Raw genomic sequence first — 23,898 nt, 5'->3', positions numbered from 1 at the left:
GCCCTGGCTGACGCAGCGCAGCGCAGCTGGACTCACACGGACCCCGGCGCGCTCAGGCGCGGGCGAGGGGCCGAGGGGACCAGCCAGCAGCCTTCCTTCTGCAGCACCTGCCCGGGGGGCGGGAAGCGGGGAGCGGGGGGGAGGCGGAGGCGGGCAGGTGCGGCTGCAGTTTCACTTCAGGAGAATGGAAAGAGAAACCAGCCGCATTTTCCCCGCCCGCTGCCGCTATAAAGCCGCCCGGCCGCGGCGCCCCGCACTGCTCCGCGATGCTCCGCCTGCCCCTGGCGCTCGCCGCGCTGGTGCTGCGCGCCCTGCGGAGCCCGCTCAGCTTCCTGGGCTGGAGCCTGGCAAGCTTCTGGCCCCGGCTGCGGCTGGTGCTGCGGGGAAGCGGCCCGAGCCGCGGCCCGACCCCCACCAGCGTAAACTACCACTTCACCCGGCGCTGCAACTACAAGTGCGGCTTCTGCTTCCACACGGCCAAGACCTCCTTCGAGCTGCCCCTGGAGGAGGCGCAGCGGGGGCTGGCCATGCTGCGGGCGGCAGGTGAGCGTGGGACGCGCGGGGACAGGGATGCGCCGGGCCGAGGTGCAGACGAAAGCATCCTCGCCCTGCACCTGCCGCGCGGGGGACCCGCCTGCGCCCGCCTAGGCTTTGCTGGTTGCTCCTGCGGTTTGGCACGCGCTGGGTTTGGCACAAGTGGAGCCGGGCAGGCCCTGGGAGACCAGCCAAAGGGCTGCGCGGGGTGCCAGCCAGGCCGGACCCAGGGGGGTGTGCTGCCCACCCCTTGGATTCCTTTTCCACACAAAGTTTAAAAGCGCAAGTGCCTGGCAGTGGCTGCAGGATTGTAGGCTGTAGCCATGTTAGTCTAAGGACATGGGCAGACAAGGTTCTTTGGGTAAATCTGATATCTTTTATTAGACCAGATCAAACAGTTGGAAAAAAAAAATCTTTGCAAGCTTTTGGGTGTAAATACCCTTCATCAAGCTAGGGTATTTATGCCCAAAAGCTCTTGAACAAGAATTTTTGCAACTATTTGATCTGGTCTAATAAAAGATATCAGATTTACCCAAAGAACCTTGTCTGGCAGGGGCTGCAGCCTTTCTAAGCAGGCAGTGCTGAAAAAGTCACCACAGCCAGAAGCAGGGCCAGGGGGTAAGGGCAGGGGTGCCCCTCTGCAGCGGGCTTTGTTGGCAAGCAATGTGGGGTGCAGTGTGGTGATGCCCGCCATGTGCGGGCAGCATACATGCCGCCTGCCTAGGGGAGGGGGAGGCTGGCATGAGGCCGGCTTAAAAGCTCTGTGACCGACTCTGCAATGGCTGTGAGGGATGGTGGGGGCAGGGTAGGGGCTGGCACACGGTGGCCGCTGCCGCTTACCTGTGGGGCTATGCCGACGAGACAGCTGCTGCATACAAAACCTCCCTGTGCTGCCATGGAGCTGTACCTGGAGCTGTGCAGCTGGCTGCAGGGTGGCAGTAGCATTGTGGTGGTGGCCAGGTGGCACGCAGCCATCCCCACCACCATCCCATGCTGTGTGACAGCCATGGCCGCCAGCACACTGCTGCTGCGCCCAGCTGCACAGCTCCGAGCATGGCTCCATGGGGCAGAGGGAGGTTTTGTACTGCACCGCTTGCCCACAGAGCCCCCTGCAGAGGGGCATCCCTGCCCTCACCCCCTGGCCCTGCTTCTGGCTGTGGTGCACCACCTGAAGCTGGCAGCACCCCCCGCCCCTCAGCCCCCAACCATCTTCCCCAGTCCTGCTTCACAGCCTCCAAGCCCCACTTATCTCTAGGAGCCAGGGGTGAAGGGCATGGCTCCACGGTGGCAGCACTTGCCAGCAAAGTCCCCCAAGCCAGCACACAGCCGACAGCAGCCCGTACCACCACAGAGCCATGCAGTCAGTCACAGGGCATAAGCAGTGGTGCAGTGGTAGCCACTGCATGCAAGCCCTCCTTTCTACCCCCTAGCTGGTCAGCACGTATGCAGCCTGCACACGGTGGTTGCCACCGCACTGCCACTGCTGCACCCTGTGCCACTTGCCTACAAAGCTGTGCAGGTGGCCATGGGATGGTAGAGCAGGGTGGAGTAGTAGAGTTGTGGTGGCAGCCCCTGTGTGTGAATCCCCTGTCAAGCCAGCCAGCACGTGTATGGCCCGCAGAGTGGCACCCCTGCCCTCACCCCCTGGCCCTGCTCCTGGGAGTGGGCAAAGGGGCATGTCACAGGCCAGCTGGGCACTGTGAGTGTATCAATTCTATCACAGGCCAACTGGACTGTTTGGTTCAGTTTCGGATCGAGGAGGCAAAGTTAGGAATGAAGCAAAGGCAAATGTATTATAGCTTACACACACACAACAGTTAACAGAAAGATAAATGCGATAAGCAGATAATGCAGTATTAAAGAGCTAATAGTAAATATTAACAACAGATAATAATAACAATCGATAGATAATAGTAAATAATAACAACAGATAATAATAACAATAGATAGATCAATTCTGTCGCAGGCCAACTGGGCACTGCGAGGGTATCAGCCACTGGGCTGTTCAAAACAACAGATAGACAGATATGGGTTGGCAACTTATCGATAGTCCCTTGATGCCAGGTACGCGTCAAGTGATTCCAGCAAAGTCAGGCGTCCCCAATCGATGCTGTCGGAGGGATTACCGGGGAAATTCCCTCGATCAGGATCCGATCCTCACTCACACTGGGAGTCCGGGGTCTGGGCATGGAACAGAAATAACCGTTCTGTTCCCTCCTTCCTGCTGGTTACCTGATGCATGTGCTTTTTATACCGAGTTTTATGTTAATCTGTTGGCTTTAGAGCCACTCACAATCTTGCCCTATAGCTGTTACCCTATGGGACTAAAAGGTGTTAAAAATTATCATAAAAGTTTACTACCTAGACTCGGGTTTATCCAATAAGCAAATTACAATGCAGCACCTTCAGGTTTGAAATAAACATTACTCCACCTAAATCCAACCCCTTTTAGGTTTCTCTGAATATGCTTTCTTGGGATATACTTTCCTGGAATGTTTTGGGTGTGCCAGGCAGTTCGGTCCAGTTTTATCGTCAAGGCTGAACCCTGAGCAAACAGCCGTTAGGTCACGTAACTCACAGCTACAGCTTTGCCTATGGGGCCCAGTCAGTTCCATGAATAGTTAATTTATCATTTTGGTTAAACTTATGACGGAGAAGTTACGTTTGCGGTTTACAAACTTACAAGCTTTATATTAGCTAATGCTACCTGTTTAGGCAAAATACCAAATGCCTCCCAGAAGCACATATTTATTGCTTATTAATCCCTCTGGTTCTGGCTGTTATAGGGGCACACTCCCCCACTTCTTGATCTACCCCCCAACACCTTCCCTTCCCCCACCCCACCCCGCCCCTTCCCCCCACACTCACTTACATGCTGGGGTGGGTGCCAGTGTCTGTGTGCACCTCTGTATTTGCATGTCTGTGCCTGTGTGTCTGTGTCTGTCTGTGGGTCTGGGGGGCTGTTGCAAGGGGCATCAGAGGGGCTGTTGAGGCTGTGGGGGGGGAATGTGGAGCACCAGCAGCACTGGGGGTGGGGGGGTTGTTGGGGGCCTTTAATTTTTATCACAGATTTTAGGGTTTTAATCAGAGAATTTGCAATTTTTAATCAAAGAAAACCAGGATCCCTGGTAATGAGGTACCTTACCATCTGCAGCCCCCTTTTCAAAATGCTAGATCCACCCATGAATCTAGATTCATAGATTCATAGATGTTAGGGTCGGAAGGGACCTCAATAGATCATTGAGTCCGACCCCCTGCATAAGCAGGAAAGAGTGCTGGGTCTAGATGACCCCAGCTAGATACTCATCTAACCTCCGCTTGAAGACCCCCAGGGTAGGGGAGAGCACCACCTCCCTTGGGAGCCCATTCCAGACCCTGGCCAGTCGAACTGTGAAGAAGTTCTTCCTAATGTCCAATCTAAATCTGCTCTCTGCTAGCTTGTGGCCATTGTTTCTTGTAACCCCCGGGGGCGCCTTGGTGAATAAATACTCACCAATTCCCTTCTGTGCCCCCGTGATGAACTTAAAGGCAGCCACAAGGTCGCCTCTCAACCTTCTCTTGCGGAGGCTGAAAAGGTCCAGTTTCTCTAGTCTCTCCTCGTAGGGCTTGGTCTGCAGGCCCTTGACCATACGAGTTGCCCTTCTCTGGACCCTCTCCAGGTTATCCGCATCCTTCTTGAAGTGTGGCGCCCAGAATTGCACACAGTACTCCAACTGCGGTCTGACCAGCGCCCTATAGAGGGGAAGTATCACCTCCCTGGACCTATTCGTCATGCATCTGCTGATGCATGATAAAGTGCCATTGGCTTTTCTGATGGCTTCGTCACACTGCCGGCTCATGTTCATCTTGGAGTCCACTAGGACTCCAAGTTCCCTTTCCACCTCTGTGCCACCTAGCAGGTCATTCCTTAGGCTGTAGGTGTGCTGGACATTTTTCCTCCCTAGGTGCAGCACTTTGCATTTCTCCTTGTTGAACTGCATCCTGTTGTTTTCTGCCTACTTGTCCAACCTATCCAGGTCTGCCTGCATCTGTTCCCTGCCCTCCGGCGTGTCCACTTCTCCCCATAGCTTTGTGTCATCTGCAAACTTGGACAGAGTACATTTGACTCCCTCGTACAAGTCACTGATGAAGACATTAAAGAGTATCAGTCCAAGGACCGAGCCCTGCGGGACCCCACTGCCCACACCCTTCCAGGTCGAGACCGACCCATCCACCACGACTCTTTGGGTGAGACCCTCTAGCCAATTCGCCACCCACCGGACTGTGTAGTCATCCACATCACAGCCTCTTAACTTGTTCACCAGTATGGGGTGGGATACCGTATCGAAGGCCTATACCGTATCGAAGGCCTAGTGCATAGGTGACCTCTATGGGATACATGAGACCTAGCTGCAGCCTGCCATGTGCTTAGTAGGCCTGTGTGAGTAGGCAGCTATTCGATCCGGCTTCAGATCCAGCCGATTCAGATGCCAGGGATCCGATCTGGAGCTTCAGATCAGTTTCCCTCTTCAATCCAGCCAAAGTGGCTCTGAAGTTTTGGAGCCGCCTCAGAGATCTGACCATGGGGTGTAATGGAGAATCAATGAAATATCTATAACTTTGCTGTTTTTTTGTCTGATTTGGATGAAACTTGCAGGGGTGGTAGCCTCTGCTGACAGCATGAAGCCTGCCAAGTTTCAAGAAATGTCACAAGTTTTACCTGTCAGCAGCTAGAGCTGCAGGGCCCCAGAACCCAGAACCCCTGCACCTATCTCTTTGACAGCTGGCAGGCTTCATGGCCACAGCAGGGGCTAGCAGGCCTGCAGCTTTCACCCTGCTGTGCCTTAACACACACAGTGTCACCCATGTCATGAGTTTTCCTTGTCTGCAGCTTGAGGTGCAGTTTCCCCCAAACCCCTGCACTTATCTCCTTGAAACTTGGCAGGCTTTGTGGCCTCAACAGGAGCCACCACCCCTGCAGTTTCACCCCGCTGTGGTGTAACACATATACGTGACATGAGTTTTGCTTTCAAGAATTTGGGGTGCAGTTCCCTTCAAACCCCAGCACCGATCTTCTTGAAACTTGGCAGACATCATGCTTTCTGCAGAGGCTACCACTCCTGCAAGTTTCATCCAAATTAGGCAAAAAACAACAAACTTATAGATATTTCATTGGTTCCCCATTATACCCTATGGCTGGAACTCTGAAGTGGCTCCAAACCTTTTCTGAAGCGGTTCAGAAGCTCCAAACTGCTTCGGAAAGCCTAAAGAAGCCAGTGCTTCAATCTGGACATGCTGCTTTGGTATCCAAAATGTCCAAAACTTCTCCGGATCTGAAGCACAGTCTGAAGCCTCGCACAGCCCTAGTGCATAGATGACCCCTGGCATACACAGATTGCAATAGCAGCTGGAGCTATTTTTAAAAATAAAAAGACAAATTTGACATGTGAAAGATGTGGTTTACAGTAAATTGCTGTTCCAAATTTTCAAGGCTAGGTCATGTTTTAAAAATCTTGGTAGTCAAATACAAGAGGCTAGCATATATTTTGGCATTTTTCTGTTTCCTGAAAGACTTGAGGGACTGATGCTGCTGACCCTGATTTGCAAATCCTGGACTTTTAATTAGTTACGTTAGGTAGTATCGTCTAAGATATTTTCTGTAGTGAAAGGGAGTTGGGGTCCCATTGTAGTCCATGGGAATTTTATATGTTTACAAACTAAAGCAAATTTTCTGCTAGAAAAAATGGGTTTCCATCAGCAAGTTTTTAAATTGGTTCATTTACTTCAGAGGGGGTTGACTTGCAAAAAAGACTATGAGATCCTGCCTTGTGAATTATGATTGAGCAGTAGTATCACATTTACTTGAGTCAGTCATCATTATCTGTTCTGTGCAGGATGCTGTGAGAAAAAGTTTGCCAAACTTTAATGTATCTGAGCTAAACAGTCTCTTTTTCTTTTTTCTCATATACTAGGTATGGAGAAAATTAATTTTTCAGGAGGAGAACCATTTCTGACTGATAGAGGAGAATTTGTAGGCAAATTGGTCCAGTTTTGCAAGCAAGAATTAAAGTTACCAAGTGTCAGCATTGTGAGCAATGGCAGCTTGATTAGAGAAAGATGGTTCAAGAATTATGGTAAGAAAAAACAAAGTACACATTTGAAAAAATACACACGTTTTAGGACTCTTCTCACTTCAGCTTCTCACCAAGTTGCTTATTAAAATAATTATTTGGGGATAGTTTATTAATAATACATTTATGGTGAATAAAATCAAGAACCATATAAAATACTTTGAAAGTAGAAGTATGTAAGGTAGAGGTATGCATATAAGGTTTCTTATGTGCATTTTTAAATCAAATGTGATTAGACTACCTTAACTCATTACCAAACAGAGGGCATGTCTACATGAGATATTTACTGTGGAGTAGACTAATTAGCTCCACAGTAAACCTCTTGGTGTCTACACATGCTGCCTGTAAATACAAGTACTATCCTGCTACTGAGTTTTTTATTCCACAGCATCACATGTGTAGATACTGCCTTGGCTGGCTGGAGCATGAGGGTGCTTCAGTGTGGGGGCTGCCTGCTAGCTAGCCCAAGCTAGAACACCCTTGTACCCCAGTCAGCCCCTCTGCAGCACATTGAGCTTGGCTGAAGTGGCCCTGGGCTGGCAGGCTGATTTCCTGGACCCTCTTCCCTCTGGTTCAACATGCTGCAGTCTCTGGCACATGTGTAAATGTGGCACCTGGGAGCAACAAACTCCGGTGCAGTGTGAGCCAGAGTTTATTGCTTGTATAGATGCACCCACTGACTATATAAAGAAGGGTGTGTCGTGCCACTTGAAGTACAGTCTATTCCTACAATCCTGTTTGGTAGGGTATCATGATAGATTTTGAAGGTGTACTTGAAGGTGAAAAGGGACAGTGCTGGATGATAAATGCTGCATACTAGAAAAAATTGATATTAGTTTTTCTTAATTAAATGTTTTCTTTTTTCAGGTGAATATCTAGACATTCTGGCAATTTCTTGTGATAGTTTTCATGAGGAAGTCAATGCTTTAATTGGCCGTGGGCAAGGGAAAAAAAACCATGTTGAAAATCTGCAAAAATTGAGAAAATGGTGTCAAGAATATGGCGTGGCTTTTAAATTAAATTCAGTGATTAATAGATTTAATGTGGAAGAAGACATGAATGAGCAGATTAAAGCACTGAACCCTGTTCGTTGGAAGGTAAGTCAGAAATACAGGATCATGTGTTCCCTTTCCAGGGGATAAGGAACAGTTTGGGAAAATGTTGGACAGATCTTCCAGTTGCATTAGTTAGAACCATTTCCATTTGCATGATCTTCCTTTTGCATATTTTCCATTTTCATAAATTAGAGCCTTTCTTGTGCAATGAATTTCTAGATGAATTTCTTTTTCCTGCTTATGCAGGGGGTCGGACTCGATGATCTATTGAGGTCCCTTCCGACCCTAACATCTATGAATCTATGAATCTAGACAGGTTGAAGCACACCCAAAAAATTGTTTCTTTATTATATTTAGAAGGATATGTTATTTCTTGATATATTTATCTAGTTGTTTATGATAGAAAAGAATTGGAAAAATAATGCCTTTTTACAGCTAAAACATACAAGCACCATACTATTAATGTGAAAAAGCCCGAAGAAGACTCAGCACACTGTAGTAATTATAACATGTATTTTCCATTAAAATATACTAATAACTACCTTAAAAAAAAAAAAAAAGCATGTAAAGATAACATGCTTCTAAATGGGCAAAGGCTCATGAAACACTTTCAACAGCAGGCAGATCTTAGGGGAAAAAAGCAAGACCTGATTCTCTTCTCCATTACACTATTGTTACACAATTGTACTTGCCTTGAAAGAAATATATTACACCAGAATTAAACTGGTGTAAGTTGAGTATCAGCTCTTTATTTGAAAGAAAATTATGAGCAAAATTTTAGCTTCACTCAAACAGATGGTAGTCTGTCACTGACTTTGGTGTCAGGATTTCACTGTCATTTTCTCTTATTTATGCTTGTTTTATGCTCTGTGGTATGACTCCACTGTCTTCACTGATAATACAGCTGGTTTTCTCCTTTAGCAACAGTGTCAATCATGTCCTTACCTCCATGGCAATAATGATAAATAAATATATCATCAGATATACCCTGTATTTCAGGTATTCCAGTGTCTGCTCATTGACGGGGAGAACGTAGGGGAAAATGCTCTGAGAGAAGCAGAGAAATTTGTTATCAGTGATGAAGATTTTGAACGATTCCTAGATCGCCACAGAGATATCTCATGTTTAGTGCCAGAGTCAAATCAGAAGGTAAACACAAAACTTTATCATAATCTAGAAATCTTGTCTAGACTAAGCAATAACCAAGTTAATTTGCACTTGCTTAGAAATTTGCTAATGCAATTCCTTTAGCAACTGTTTTTTGTTATATTTGGAGACAAATTGCTTTGTTCAAGTTTATTTTGAACTGGAAACTGCATAATATTGGGATTCTTACAGTGATGGAGCCTAAGTCTTCTCCAGTTGAAATCAGTGGGAATTTTGCAGTAAGGCCACAAGGCAGCCCAGCTGTAGACTTCCAGCAGCTGCAGCAGGGGTGGGGAGGGACGTCTGCGCAGTGGTGAAGGACGGAGTGGGGCTGGGGCAGGTGCTGCACAGCTGGGGTACAGGGCATGACTGAGCTGCAAGCGGCTCATCCGGGGGATGGCTTCTGCTGCTACCCGCATCCTGGGAGGCACCTGTGTACTCCTAGATCTGCACAAGATGGGGTGGGCTGCCACTGCAGGCTTCTGGGGCTGCATTGGGCTCTTCCCAGCAGGGGGGGCTGGGCCAGGCTGTGCTTGGGGGTTGGCAGCAACAGTGCTGGGAAGGGGAGTTACGGAGGGGCTGCAGCTACCTCAAAATTTGCCGTAGGGCCCCCCCCCCGAGCACTTCTGCTATCCAGCATCTGCTCCAAGCACAACTCAGCCCAGCCCCCTGCTGGGAAGAGCCTGGCCACAGCACACCCTCACCCCATGCACAGATCCGGGGTACACAGCCCCCATGCCCTCCTGGGGTGCATGCAGCAGCAGGAGCCGCCATCCCCTCCCGGCGCCAGGTGTCCCCCGGATGAGCTTCTCGCAGCTCTGTCCTGCTCCCCACTCCGGCTGTGCAGGGCCCACCCCTGCTCCATTCCCTCCCTCACCACCGGGGAGACAGGGGGCAGATCGAGGCCCCAGCAGTGAGGGAGGGAGAGGGGCACAGGCAGGAACAGGGGCTGGGGCAAGTGGGTCCTGCCTGTGCCCTGCTTCCTCCCTCACTGCTGGGGCCTCAATTTGACCCCCCCCCCATAGCCCTTCCCCCTCCCTCCCACTCCTTCCTTCACAGAATTACCTGCTGGGTGGGCATGTGCGCGCATGTGCACATGCGCTCAGCCCCCACGCCAAAGAATTTGTTCTATCTCTGCCTATGCAAGATGGACAGGTAATCCTTCTAGCTCATGGGCTGATGACCTTTTGTAGTGGAGACTGCTTTAATGAAGCCTAGCTCCATGCACGGATAGCTTCCAACCTGGCCCATGCCACAACTGGAACGAGAGCCAAAGCTAGGACCAGACCTAGAGCTGGACTCACCATTCCCTGTACAGTGCAGCTGCTGCTGCTTCTCCCTACCACTGGGGCAAATCCCTCCACCACAGAAATGCCACCAAGCATACTCCCTCCCTCTAGCTTGGCTCCAAAAGCCAGATAAAATGGTTCTGTGGGTCAGATTTGGCCCTGGATTGTAGACTGTGCACCCCTGTGACATATTTTCACTGTTGTCAGTTCTATGATAGTAGCAACCCTCAAACAGACTATGTCCTGGCAATTTCAAGGCTACTTTAAGAGGCAAGTTGTTCTGAGCAACAATGCGTCTTTAATGTGATTCCAAGAGCTGGCCATAGGCTCACAGCATGTTCTTTGTAACAGCTTAATGAGCATTAATGAGGTGCGAACAGCTTAGAATGGATTGTTCCCTTAAGAATTAGCAGGCACAATTAAATAAGCTTATGCTGTGTCTTTGATATTGAAAACAATGGGATTTTTCATATTCATAGATTCATAGATTCATAGATGTTAGGGTCGCAAGGAACCTCAATAGATCATTGAGTCCGACCCCCTGCATAGGCAGGGAAGAGTGCTGGGTTCAGATGACCCCGGCTAGATGCTTATCTAACCTCCTCTTGAAGACCCCCAGGGTAGGGGAGAGCACCACCTCCCTTGGGAGCCCATTCCAGACCTTGGCCACTCTAACTGTGAAGAAGTTCTTCCTTATGTCCAGTCTAAATCTGCTCTCTGCTACCTTGTGGCCATTATTTCTTGTAACCCCCGGGGGCGCCTTGGTGAATAAAACCTCACCAATTCCCTTCTGCGCCCCCGTGGTGAACTTATAGGCAGCCACAAGGTCGCCTCTCAACCTTCTCTTGCGGAGGCTGAAGAGATCCTGCTGCCCCAGTCTCTCCTCATAGGGCTTGGTCTGCAAGCCCTTCACCATACGAGTGGCCCTTCTCTGGACCCTCTCCAGGTTATCCACATCCCTCTTGAAGTGTGGCGCCCAAAACTGCACGCAGTACTCCAACTGTGGTCTGACAGAGAGAAAGTATCACCTCCTTGGATCTGTTCATCATGCATCTGCTGATGCACGATAAAGTGCCATTAGCTTTTCTAATGGCTTCGTCACACTGACGACTCATGTTCATCTTGGAGTCCACTAGGACTCCAAGATCCCTTTCCGCTTCTATTCTACCAAGCAGGTCATTCCCTAGGCAGTAGGTATGCTGGACATTTTTCCTCCCTAGGTGCAGCACTTTGCATTTCTCCTTGTTGAATTGCATTCTGTTGTTTTCCGCCCACATGTCCAACCTGTCCAGGTCTGCTTGCAGTTGTTCCCTGCCCTCCGGTGTGTCCATTTCTCCCCACAGTTTTGTGTCATCCGCAAACTTGGACAGAGTACACTTCACTCCCTCGTCCAAGTCGCTGATGAAGATATTGAAGAGTATCGGTCCAAGGCCCGAGCCCTGCGGGACCCCACTGCCCACACCCTTCCAGGTCGATACCGACCCATGCACTACTAGATTTGGCAAATGACTAGTGATAGCAGCATGATGTAATTGACTGCCTGATTTACCTGCTACTGACTTGAGTATCGTAATGAAATAGCAGCAAATCATTGGATTTGCTAAGACTACGTGGTTACCTTAGTTACAGAAATCCTAGATTCAAGAAATGGAAAAAAATATACATTTATTATAATTATGCTTGTCTGTTTAGAATCTAATTATCAGAGCGTTGTTTTAAATTTGCCTACCTGCCCCTACTGCTGCAGCAGGCAAAGCAGCACCAGGGGGACAATAGGTGCATCCCCCTGGCAGGCAGTAGAGGAGCAGGCAGTGTGGAGCCAGCTGTGGACGAGTCAAGCAGCCTGACACCTACCCCTTGCCCCACCACACCTTGTCTGGGGCTGCCTGCTCCCCCCCCCTTGTGCCCCCATCCCCGTCCCCTACTTGTCCCACCCACTGCCTACCTGCCCTCCTGCCCCTAGCACCTGTCCCCTCAGTGGCCACTGGTCCTGTTTTGTACCAGACCATCCAGTTTTAAACCCTTTGTTCCCTGTCCTTTTCTGAATAAAGAACCGACTGCAAAAAGTCCTGTTTTTCAGTTCATTGGTGGAAATACATGCCAATCATTTGTCCTCATAATTCTGTTGGCTGTGCTTAGAGATAGGATGATACACAGCCAGGAGGAGCAGGGTTTGGATTCAGCTGTGGAGGGGGAGAGGTGGCTTTTATGTGATGGCCCTGCCCCTTGCTGCTGATTGGCTAAAGGGCCTGGTGGCCCCACCACCCACTACTGATTGACTGAGGAGACAGTAGCCCTGCTTCTGCTGATTGGCCAAGGGGGTTGGGGGATTCAATATTCTGGGGATTCATCAGTGGACATGCTTACCTGCCCTCCTGCACACCACAGCCTCTGCCCCCACAGCCCCCCACCTGCACTTCCCTCCCCCCTACCCCACTGCTTACCCTCTGGCTCCAGCTCTCACCCAGGGCACAGAGTATGTGCTTGTTCCAACCCCAGCTGAATAGCAGTGTCAGGAATGGCAGCAGCTCCTGTTTGGGCTCTGGGGGTACCTTTTAGCTTCACCCAAATATATTCTGATCTGCAATCATTTTTCTCTTATCTACCTCTTTCCCTTGGGTTCATTTATAGCAAATCCTACTAGCAAAAGATACCAGACAAAAAAATCAATTTAAACTTTCTCTGCTCAGACCAGGAGTGAGTTTCAAATACCTCCTAGATGCATTTTTAGGCAAATGCACAAAGGGCCTGATGCAAGCCTACTGTAACAAGTGAAAAGACTCTATTCAACTTCCAGGCTTTGGGTGAGGCCTGAAGGAAGTGGATACTTATTGTGGCTGTGCTTTACTTCTCCCCCAACTTTCTTTGGGGTAAAATGGGCTTTGTTTTATCTAGTAATGTGTGCTTTTTCTTCTGATCTGTTACAGATGAAAGATTCGTATCTTATTCTGGATGAATATGTAAGTGTTTTGGTTTGACAGTTGATGAGTTAATATATTTGCTGGCTGGTTAATGTGGGCTAGATTATTCATGGTTTGGCAGGCCAATGGAATTATTTCTGTTTAATGCTCACTCTTTTTGAGGATTTTAAACAAGTTTCTGAGAGAATGTTATGCTGCGTGTGGATTAAAAGGAAATTGCTTTCATGAGTATAAACACTTTCATGGGCCAAACATAGGCCCTCACCCTGCCAGCAGACCCCGAGTAGTTTGTCAAGTGCACAAGCATCCTCCTGTACTTATCCAAGGGCAGGACTGGGAATGCACTGTGCTTCTGTTACATTTGAATCTCAATTGTGAAATCTAGTTTCTTAAAGGGTTATTACTAACGTGTGCCTGGAGGTGTGTTCATTATTTATATGTAAACAAAATAGGCTTCCTTTAACTCCTGTTTTAGGAGGCAAAAGTCATGATTTTGTGAGGCCCTGACCATCCAAAGACTATGTGCCTATGTATAGTCCTGTTGGGATCCAGTCAGCTTGTTCATGTGCAGAGTTAACATGAGTATATAAAACTGTGGGATTGGAGCTCAAATTATTAATTTTTTACAAATCTTATGATTTGAAAAAACTTTCTCATTTCTTACCATCTCTAGATGCGTTTTCTGAACTGTAGAAATGGACGAAAGGACCCTTCTAAATCTATTCTGGATGTTGGTGTTGAGCATGCTATAAAATTCAGTGGATTTGATGAGGAGATGTTTCTGAAGAGAGGAGGAAAATACGTGTGGAGTAAAGCAGATATGAAACTAGAATGGTGACCCAATATAGTCAATCATGACAATTTGCACTTTTTAATACAGGCAGTCCTTGACTTACGTTTCGAGTTACAATGTTTCGCACTTACGTTTATAATTGACACCCCGTTTTAACTTTCTGATGTCAGTTTCAACTTTACAACACTTGATTTGATGCCAAGCCATACCAGCAAATAAGTTCACTGGGTCACCCATCTCACTGGAGAACATCTGTTTAAACTTCCTTGGACACTTTATTTAAGAAAGCAGACAAGACTCCAGAAAAACCTGCAGCCAAGACTCCTGAGAAGACTCCAGCCAAGAACCCTTCAAAAAGTCTAACCAAGAGCCCTTCAAAACGTCCAGCAAAGTCTCCTCAAAGAAGTCCTTCCAAATCAATATGATTGCTATTTACAATATAATACATTAATATAGCTATATTACTCATCTATAATTGATTTGAGTACAAAATTCTGGGTTACTTTTGTTGAAAATAGGGTATCAGGCCTTGGTTCAGGAATCAATCCTCCATTTATAACATTGTTTCCTATGGGAAAATTGGTTCCGAGTTACAACATTTCGACTTAACACCTGGCTTTCAGGAACCAATTGTGTTGTAAGTCTGAGGACTGCCTGTATAAAGTTTCGTTTTTATTTTTACACTCCATCTCCGCTTATGTCATATAAGTGATGTTTAGGTTCATTAACTATAACATCAGACATTAGCCTGTTTTAAAAGCAGTGTTTTTGAAATTTAGATTGTATTTTTATCTACTGTATATTTGTGAATTGTTAAGTAATACTAGCGTTAGGAGTAAAAGCTAATTTCCACAATCTAGTATTCATTTATATCTGAAGGTGTTAAACTGCACCTTCTTGTATGCTAAGATTTATTGTAAAGTGTGAGAGAATGCCTCAGAAGACATAAAACCTAATACAACTTCATAAAATCTTGCTTTAATAACAGAATATAAATAGGTAGAGCTCTTTTCAGGAGAATTGTCCAGCATAGTTCATAGGAAATGACAAGGTGCAATTCCTTGATTTGCCACAAGGGGGCACCCCAGCAGATCTTTGAAGTCTCTACTGCCTTTCTTTTTGAACAAGCAGTAGTAATTCAGGCTCTGGTTAACATTTTATTCATATAAGTACATACATACATACAGACATTAGCAATAAGCTCCACAGTTTATTCATTCGCAGTAATAGCACATGTAGATGCACCCACGATTGCCCAGATGCTGTAAACACTTATATATCAGAATAATTTTAGGCACTTCATTCAGTGGGATTACCTGAATGAGTAAAGTTACTCAGTTGGTGAATATATAAGTGTTTACCAGGCTAGGCCATAAGAAGTTCCACTAAGTAAGGAAATGAAAAATATGTATCTTTTAAAATAAGAAAATATTATTGTATAACCATAAAAAATGATAGAGGAACTTAAAGACAAAGATAGTAAACACAAATTACACCTAAATTGAGTTTTTGCTTATTATGTTTTATGAAAGGTGGCTGCTATTAAAGGTAGTTAGTTCCATTTACAACCTATATGCCTTAGCTACTAAATAAGCATCTCCAGTCACTATAATACAGTGAGTTAGATATGTTAGAACTTTAGACAAAATTCTCCTGACTTCTGTTGGCAGTTTTGCTGGAGTAAAGACTGCAGGACAATATTCAAATGATGTATTTGTGTTATTAAGCATGGTTCTTTTTCTTCTGGCTCAAAACTGAACAAAAAAGAGGAAAAGGCAAAATAGTGAATAGAAAATTAATTAAAGAAGTCTCTGAAATATTAATACAGTAGTGGTTTAAGGAAAGTTCAAATTTTCAGATAGGATTTATTACTGTTGGATTTTACATTGTGCTTTGCTTCAATACACGTACTATTACTGTGCATGAATAAACTCCGAAGCTTAGTGCTTTGGAGCTTATTGCTCCTGGATGCATCGTTTGAACATGTACCTGGGAGCAATTAACTTGGGAGCAATAAACTCCAGAGTTTTTTCCTGTGCAGCACATGGAGCTGGGTTGGAGCAGCCCCAGCTGGCAGGGGGCTCTGGGGATCAGCCTGCCAGCCTGGGGCTGCTCCCCAAAGCTCAATATGCTATGGAGAAGCTGACTGGAGTAGGAGGGAGTTTCAGTGTGGGGCTAGTCGGCAGGCAGCCCCCTATATGGGAGCACTCTTGTGCCCCAGCCAGCCCCTCCAGCATCTGCATGTGAGTTGCTATGGAGTTTTCTCCTCTTCAGAAGGATAGTACTTTACGGCCATGTCTACATGAGATGCTACTGCTCAGTGGTTACTGTGCATTTATTTAGTACTTGTATAAACAAGTACTAAATAAATTTGCAGTAATCAGAGTTACTGCGCAGTAGCGCCAGCAAACACCTTTCAGGTGACGCTACTGCGCAGTATCTTAATACTACTGTGCACTAGTGTCTCAGCATGGTTTTTGCCACGTGACATTACTGTACAGTAGTATCAGGCTACTGCACAGTCAGCGTCTTTTGTAGATTCACCCTACAAATACTATCCTGCTGTGGAGTAAATTAGTTTACTCCAGCCTAATAGGATAGACTCTCAGATGTTTACTGGGCAACTCATTTAGTCAACTGCACAGTAAACATCTTGTGTAGATGCTTCCGGTGTAGTGGAAAATGCTCAGTCCTACCAAGTATAGTATTCTTTCAACGGAGATACAAGCTGCCTACACCAAAAACTTAGGACTTGTTTTGTAACTTTATTGAAGAACAAACACTTTCATAGAATAAGCTCTTTTTATACCGTTTACAATTTTAAGTACCTTTATATGAAAAATTCCCTTTCACTTAAAACTTTAATTTCTTGACTGTAATAAAATGTGTTTTTTTTTTTATGGCTGTGATTAAATAGCAATCTAGAAAGCCTGTTTTGCTGTTTTTGCACTGATAGAGTATGCACACCATTCATATTAGATTAAATAGTGATCCTGCAAAGTTACAAGCATGCATAACTTTGAATATGTATCCAGCAAAATTAACAGTTGGCACATCTACGCATGTGCTTTATTGTGGAGTTGACTAATTAGGTCCGCAGTAAATCGTCACCATCTACATGTGCACTGATATTAGGGCACAGGAGATTAATTAACCTCATCCTAATAGTGCTGTCAAGGAATGTTGTATCTTATGGCACAGTTACTTACTGTGCTGAAGTCCACATGTAGACGGTGACTGGGGACAGCTGGGGCATGAGGGTGCAAAAGTGCGGGGACTGCCTGCCATCCAGCCGTGCACTTTAGCACCCTCCGCCACCCAGTGCCAGTACCTGGAGCCTGGGGTTGACTTCCCATGCCCCTGCCAGCCTGGGGCTGCTCTGCCAGGTTCAGGCTACTGTGGTCCCAGGTGCAGTGAATGCACAGGCACCCTGGACAACAGCAGTTTGAGCATCTGCATGTGCCATTGAGGTACCAAGATAAACTTCAGCACAAATTCCGTCCAAGTTTATCACATTGTCTTAATGGCACGTGCAGATGCAACTAGTGAATTTTAAAATAGGAGTAACCTCTTTAAGTTACAGATGTGCATATATCTTTGCTGATTTAGGACTTCTATATTATGTTTAACATTATTACAATGGGTTAATTCAAGAAAGCAACCTTAAGCACATGTTTTTGTTGCATCAGAGTATTAGTTTGTGTACTAATTTATTAGCACTTTTGTTTCTTTCTAACATTCTGGAGAGAAGACAATTGATATTAAGATTCCAATGCACTTAAAATTACTGTGAATATTTCCCAAATAAGAAATTAAGGAATGGGTTTTATGTTGTATTTCATATGGGGGTTTTTTTCAGTGTGAAAGGCCTTTTTAACATTTAAATGTGCTAAGAAAATTCAGTCCTAGCAAAATGCATTCGTTAATATTGAACATTTCTGTGTCTATTTTTGTATAAATGTTATGACAACAAATTGTACATTGAAATAAACAGTATTTTTCTTTCTTAATTTTATCTTATGTTTATAAAATATAATCCAGAGCCATATTATTTATAATTGAGGTAAAAAAGAGGCTCTGATTTTGTTTACCTAAGGGCTTTCGGTCTGCCTCTACAAAGTACAGGATCTGGGCCTGCAACTATAACATCTATAAAGGTTAAGCAGTATAACTGTTTCTTTACTGCAATCCCTTTGTTATATAGCCAGACCCATTGTGTCATGTTGCGAGAGCACAGTTTTCTTTAATTGTGCTGTCAGGCTATACAAGGGATACAAGTGTCCACACATTTTTGAAGGTGGAAAAGGGAATAGAGGATTCTTGACCAGGCTGCCAGGTCACCCTAGGGTGCCACAAAAACCTTTGAATATGCCGAAGGAAGTGTGAGGAGATAAGCAGATAAGAGCAGGCTCAGGTTCCACCTGTCTGGCTGCATCCTGCCCCCTACTCTCTGCCCCGACTTTAAGCGCTGTAACAAATTAATTTTTGAAATGGGGTACTGGTCAATTGACAAAAGTTATGGAGAGGTGCCTTGAGTCTAAAAATAAAAGGCAAGAATGACTGGAATATAGCATCCTTCTACCTTTGTAAACAGATATGACAAAAACCGATGTCGGGTGCAAGAGTATGACTATTCTACAACACCATTGTTTGGTCTTTGGGATCTAGGCTTAGACTATACTACACTGGAAGTCCAAAAATGGAGGCTTTGGGCAATTGCTTGGGCTGGCCATTTTTTATGTAAGTTTGCAAAATATTTTGCTACTACCACCTCCTCTCTGTTCTATTAATGGGCTGGCCCAGTGGTGGTCAGCCCCAGCCTGTGGGCCAGATATGACCCTAGCGCTATATCATCCAGCCGGAGGGGGGCTCCCCATAGGTCCAAAAATTTGGTAGTGGGGAGAGGGGGGCAGTGGCACCGCCCCCCTGCTATCAAATTAGCGGACCCCCTGAGGGCCTGACAGCGGGGCCTGGCTGGGTTGGGCGCACAGGGCAGCATGGGACCAGATTCCAGGGGGTGGCTCATCGTGCATGCAGCTGGGCAGAGGCAATTCAGGGCCTGATCCAGGCATGGGGGCCCAATTCTGTCAATGGGCCAGCCCCGCCACACTCCCATGTGGCCAGTGGGGCCAAAAAGGCCAGCATCACTGGGCTGGCTCCTGTCTCTGACATCTATCATTTCCTGCTGGTGATGCTGTTCCTTTGTTCAGGTCATTTTCTTCTTTTTGCTCCACGCGCAGGTAAGAGAACTGGCTGCTGCTTGATGCCTAGCTACAGAGGAAACCCAGCCTGTCTCTGGGCCAAGGTCTCCGGTCAAAACAGTGCGCAGCTTCTCCAGCAGCCTCACTCCTCTCTCCTCCCTCACTGTCCTTTAACCTTTTCTGCCCTTTGATTTTGTGGCCGCAAAGGAGGCAGACTTCATACAGCCTTTATGCAGCCTGATGAGGCCAAGTCAGAACAACTCCAGTGGGGCAGTAACAAAGGAATGCTGTAAAACATTTTATTTTCATGCTTCCACAGTTTTAAATAATGTTCACATACAGCACCTCACATTCATTTATTTACTTAAAAATAATCCTTTAAAAAAAAAAAAATCCCACAAGGCTAGCATTGCCAACTCTGAATCTATTTTGGGAGGTTTCTGGCACGGGCAACTGGTGCCTCCTGAGTCTGGGGGAGCACCTGCAGAAGTCGCCGGCGGCATTGGTGGCAGGGAGGGAGCAGGCGAGCAACCACAGAAGCTGCTGGCATTGGGGACGGCCCTGTCAGAGGGACGCCATAAATGCCTAGTGCCTCCTGAGGCTGGGGGGGCCACGGCGACCGCCTGAAGGCAGCAGGGGTGGGGCCATGGTGGCAGCGAGTGGGCACTGCCAGCAGGCGGCTGCACTGAAGTCGGTGGCGAGGGCGAGCCTAGTGGGGACCACCCGCATGTACCTGCAGCGGTGTCGGCAACAGGGGGAAGGGGGTGGTAAGCACTGACCAGTGGTCAGTGATTACCCACAGATGGTAGCAGCCACTGGCTATCAGTGGCAGCAAGGGGAGGGGGTGGCAAGCAGCGACCACCTGCAGCGTTGGCAGCAACCAGTCTTGGGGTGCACTGCCAATCCCAGGGGGTGCACCCCCTACACATTGCCAATGAGGGGCATGTGCCCCACATACCAGTCGCCTGTGGTTTCCGGAACGGCAATGTGCTGGTGACTCACGAACGGGCCCGCATGCTTGGTGTATCAGATTACACTGTATCGTTAGGATGCATAGACTTTACAACAGGAAGACGAATGCACATTACAGTTACATTTTAAAAAACCACCCATAAGTAAATCGGATTCAACATTTAATATTTATTTTAATGAATGCCCCTAGCATTTCTCTCCGGGGGAAGCAGTGCATCTCCTGGAGATTTACATCCAATTCCGGGAGGCTCCGGGGCAACCCAGCGGGGCTGCCCCCCCCGTACCGCTGCACAAAGCGGACAGCGTCCCAGCTCGATCGCGGGCGGCGGGACGTGCTGATGGGCGCTGGGCTTGGCACGGGCGGTACTGCAGGCACAGGGGCCTCTGCTCTGCCCTCCGCGCGTGCGGTACAACAAGCAGAAAACACCCTCTTCCCGCAAGCGGGCGGTCTTCTCCCCGGGAAGGGAAGGGAAGGGAAGGGAGGGGCCCGCCCGCGCCAGGCGGCCGCGCCCGGGGAAGCCGGCGGGGATGCTGCGACCCCCTGCCCGCCCTCGGGAGCGGGGGGCGGCGCGAGCGGGAGGCGGCGGCAGCGGCTGATGGCGTCCTGGCGCGCGGAGCAGCCCGGCCCGGCCCAGCCCGCCCCCGCGGAGAAAAGCGGCGGAGCTGCCCGCGCCGCGCGCACTGCGGCCCCGCTGCCCCGCGCCGGGTCCATGCACGCCGCGCCGGGGGCAGCGCAGCGCAGGAGGCGCCCGCTCTGGGGCGGCGGCCACGGCTCCCCCGCCCGGCGCCAGGGTAAGCAGCGGAGCGGGGCGGAGCGGGGCGGCGGCCGCATCTCCCCCGGCGCGCCTAGGCCCCGGCTGGGCTGGGCTGGGCTGGGCGCTGGGAGCGGGCGGGACGGCTGCCGGGGGCTGCGCTTCCCGCGCTGTGCCGGGGGCAGAGGGGTCCGGGGCTGCCCGGCTCGGTGCCCGGGGAGTTGCCGCGGAGCTGGGCTGCCCCCCCGCTCGGTCCCCCTTGGCGGTGTGGAGGTGCAAACATCCCCCCGCCTTTGGGCCCTGCCGGGGGGCATAAAGACTGCAGTCCTGACTGCTCGGGGCTCGCGGTGTTGGGGGCTCCTGCACCAGGCAGGAAGGAGAGCCGGGGTCAGGCGAGCCCAGCCAGCGGGCTCCTCTCCGGGAAGTCCAGGGTAGGCGACTGCACCGCCTCCGGAGGGAGCTTAAGTGTGGACACCGAGGGATGGCGGGTGGGAAGGGAGAGCAGGGTCCCATAGGGAGGGGTGTGGGAGATGCCTCCTCAAGGCAGGTGTTTTCACTGCCTCTCAGGCCAGGCCAGGCCAGACAGTGGCAGGTCCACTAAAGGCAAGTGGTGCCCACGCGGGGGCATGTGGCTGTGTGTATCTTAAGCCGGGAAACAGGCTGGGGGCACTCATGGCAGCTAGAAATCGCGGTGGCTGTAGGCAGGGTTGGGAAGAGGAGACATGACATCCCGCACGGAGCTGGAGCCGCTCTGTGTGTGTGGGAGCGCGCGCCTCTCGGATCTGCAGAGCGATGCTTGTATTGTCTGCTGCTCCCTTTGTCCCTGTATGGCCCTGCCCGCTTTCCTGGCCTGGGTGGTACTTCGGGCAGAGTTGATGTTGTAGGTCACTGCAAGGTGTTCAAATCCACTTATGTAAAGGATCCTCTTTAATTCTGTGCCTGCTCCGTGCAGGCTTCTGTCACTGGCTGGGCCCTTGTGGTAGAGGAATTAAAAATAATAATGAATTAAAAGAACATTTTGGCTGATCAGCTCTCTGTGCCGTGGTAGTTGCCTTTTGTACCGTAAAAAGCCTGGAAGGGTTTTGAAACAGTTTCTTTTCCAGAAAAATATTACTTCATTTTGAAAAAATTCTGGCAATGTTTTTTTTTCTCCGCTTAGAAGCAGTAGCTAGCTCCAACTCAGCCATGAGTATAATTATAGTACATAAGGAAGAAAATATTGGTACATGTGGCATAGCCTAAAACAAACATTTCCAGGGACCTTTTATTTATATATATATATATATATATATATATATATATATATATATATATATATACACACACACACACACACACACACACACACACACACCCCTTAATAAATAGAGTATGCACCCCTTCTTTATTAAGGTCTGTATATTTTATGTAATGTTGCCTAGAGATGAACTAAACAGCCTCAGCGCAGTGGAATATGGGTAGCCATCCATTACTGAAGAGTGATTAGAGCAGCTTTCTTCTGGAGAAGAAATGAGAAAACAATGCTGTGACAAAGACCTTAGCCCTCATTTACCCAAGCACATGTTTGTTTTTGTTTGTTGTTTATGGAAAGCCAGCTTTTTGGGAAATAATCATGTCTCTCGTGTGGGGGGACAGTGGAGTGAAATGCATGGTTGCGAGTCATTGATTTTTGTTTTGTATTTTTTTAAATTAACACTAGAGATGCTGTTCCTTGGTCTTATCAAAGCATGAATCTGAAGTAACCAGTTCATTAAGGGCCTGAATTTCAGATATCCATTGACATTATGGGGGCATGTCACCTTTTTGAAAAATCAGGGCTTGTATGTCTTTCTTGTATTTGGACCACTGAAATGGGGGGAGACACAGAGTCAAGCTGGAAGGTGGAAAGAGATGTTAGCTCTCTGCATTTTCATCAGATTCTTAGACGGTCAGTCCTTTTAATTATGAAACACATGATTTCAGTTTTGCAATGCTCATGAGCAATAATTTATGAATGATAGACTTATTTTCAGTTTTTTGAACAACGTGGCCAAACACATGTTCATTGTGGAAAGAATTGCTCATAAATTATTACTTCATTTCACCTGTACTCATTAGTTCTGATCTGGGAGTGTCTCTAGTTGAATTTACAGTTTTCTTTAACTCTTTCTTATTATTCATCATGTGCTGGATCATCACAACAGATTTGACCAAACAAAAATATCTAAACAGTATTGCGTAGAGATTTGCTGCTATTGATATGTATGTATTTGATTGACAGTCTTGTAAAAGTTCTAGTCACATAGCACTCTGTAACTGGATTATTTTTGGTGGGTTTTTTTTTTTAATACCTTTGAAGGAAAATGCTTCTGGATGATGTTTAAAAGGGAGCAAGGAAGAATGTGATCAACTGATTGATGCAGTTAGAGAGATCTGTGAAAGTGACTATATGTGAAGTGTATAGTAAATAAAGTCTAAATACCCAAAATAAATCAACTGAAAATAGAAAGCAAATATTGTTGCTGTTGCTTGTAATAATCTTGCATGTTACTTGAAATGATGGGAAATAGATTTTCCAGACAGGCAGACTCCTGTAATTTGTTTTTCCCTTAATTGACAGCAGCAACTCCATTATACTCTTCTACAATTTTATAGTATTCTGAACATCCAGAAGCCATCTCCCTTACTGAAATATGATAGGACAGCTACACCGTTCAGTTCAATGTAGTTGTTTTATGGCTGGCTAGTTGTAGATAAAAGGCTGGCTCTGTCCTCCTTTGGAGGCAGTGAGAGTTTTGCTACTGATTTCACTAATTCCAAATTAGGTCAAAGGTATGTCTAGTTTATGCTTTATTCTTCTTTTATTTTACCAGTGTCCTGGAAAAAAATATCTTTGTAGTGTATTATGGCAACACATATGTCGAATTAAGCATTTAGTTCAGGGAATTGATTAGAGATGACAGTCAATAGATTTACAATGACATGACATACTGTGTATGTGTATATTCATATAATATACTCAGCAACTGCTGATGTATTAATAGCAGGTACAGTCGCATGTAAACATCAGTCTGATATCTTCTTTTTAAGTTAATAGGTGATGATATTTTCTTTGTGTTCTGTGGCAGGTTAGTAGTAGAGCCTCT

The 23,898-nt window shown here is 47.3% G+C and overlaps 2 protein-coding genes across 2 annotated transcripts in view; both read left to right on the top strand.

Moving 5' to 3' along the window:
* The first annotated feature begins 266 nt into the window (after nt 1-266).
* Nucleotides 267-17,863, top strand: RSAD2 (radical S-adenosyl methionine domain containing 2). The gene is made up of 6 exons (XM_019492667.2): nt 267-543; nt 6,486-6,647; nt 7,512-7,741; nt 8,699-8,848; nt 13,062-13,094; nt 13,729-17,863. The coding sequence occupies exons 1-6, from the start codon at nt 267-269 to the stop codon at nt 13,891-13,893; spliced, it is 1,017 nt and encodes a 338-aa protein (XP_019348212.1). The 3' UTR covers nt 13,894-17,863.
* Nucleotides 17,864-20,541: 2,678 nt separating this feature from the next.
* Nucleotides 20,542-23,898, top strand: part of RNF144A (ring finger protein 144A) — a 92,352-nt gene continuing 88,995 nt past the window's right edge. The window contains exon 1 of the mRNA XM_006274957.4: nt 20,542-20,813. Coding sequence (XP_006275019.2) covers nt 20,618-20,813 — 196 coding nt within the window. The 5' untranslated portion in view covers nt 20,542-20,617. The remainder of the gene's footprint in view (nt 20,814-23,898) is intronic.

The sequence above is a fragment of the Alligator mississippiensis genome, chromosome 1 (assembly GCF_030867095.1).
Source record: "Alligator mississippiensis isolate rAllMis1 chromosome 1, rAllMis1, whole genome shotgun sequence".
In the NCBI taxonomy this organism is placed as follows: domain Eukaryota; kingdom Metazoa; phylum Chordata; order Crocodylia; family Alligatoridae; genus Alligator; species Alligator mississippiensis.
This window is presented reverse-complemented; position numbering and strand designations above follow the sequence as displayed.

Excerpts from the sequence above, each read along its gene's own strand:
- RSAD2 (XM_019492667.2), top strand. The coding sequence starts at position 267 with ATGCTCCGCCTGCCCCTGGCGCTCGCCGCGCTGGTGCTGCGCGCCCTG. Across the intron at positions 8,849-13,061 it reads TGCCAGAGTCAAATCAGAAG|ATGAAAGATTCGTATCTTAT; the intron begins GTAAACACAAAA and ends GATCTGTTACAG. Across the intron at positions 13,095-13,728 it reads ATCTTATTCTGGATGAATAT|ATGCGTTTTCTGAACTGTAG; the intron begins GTAAGTGTTTTG and ends TACCATCTCTAG.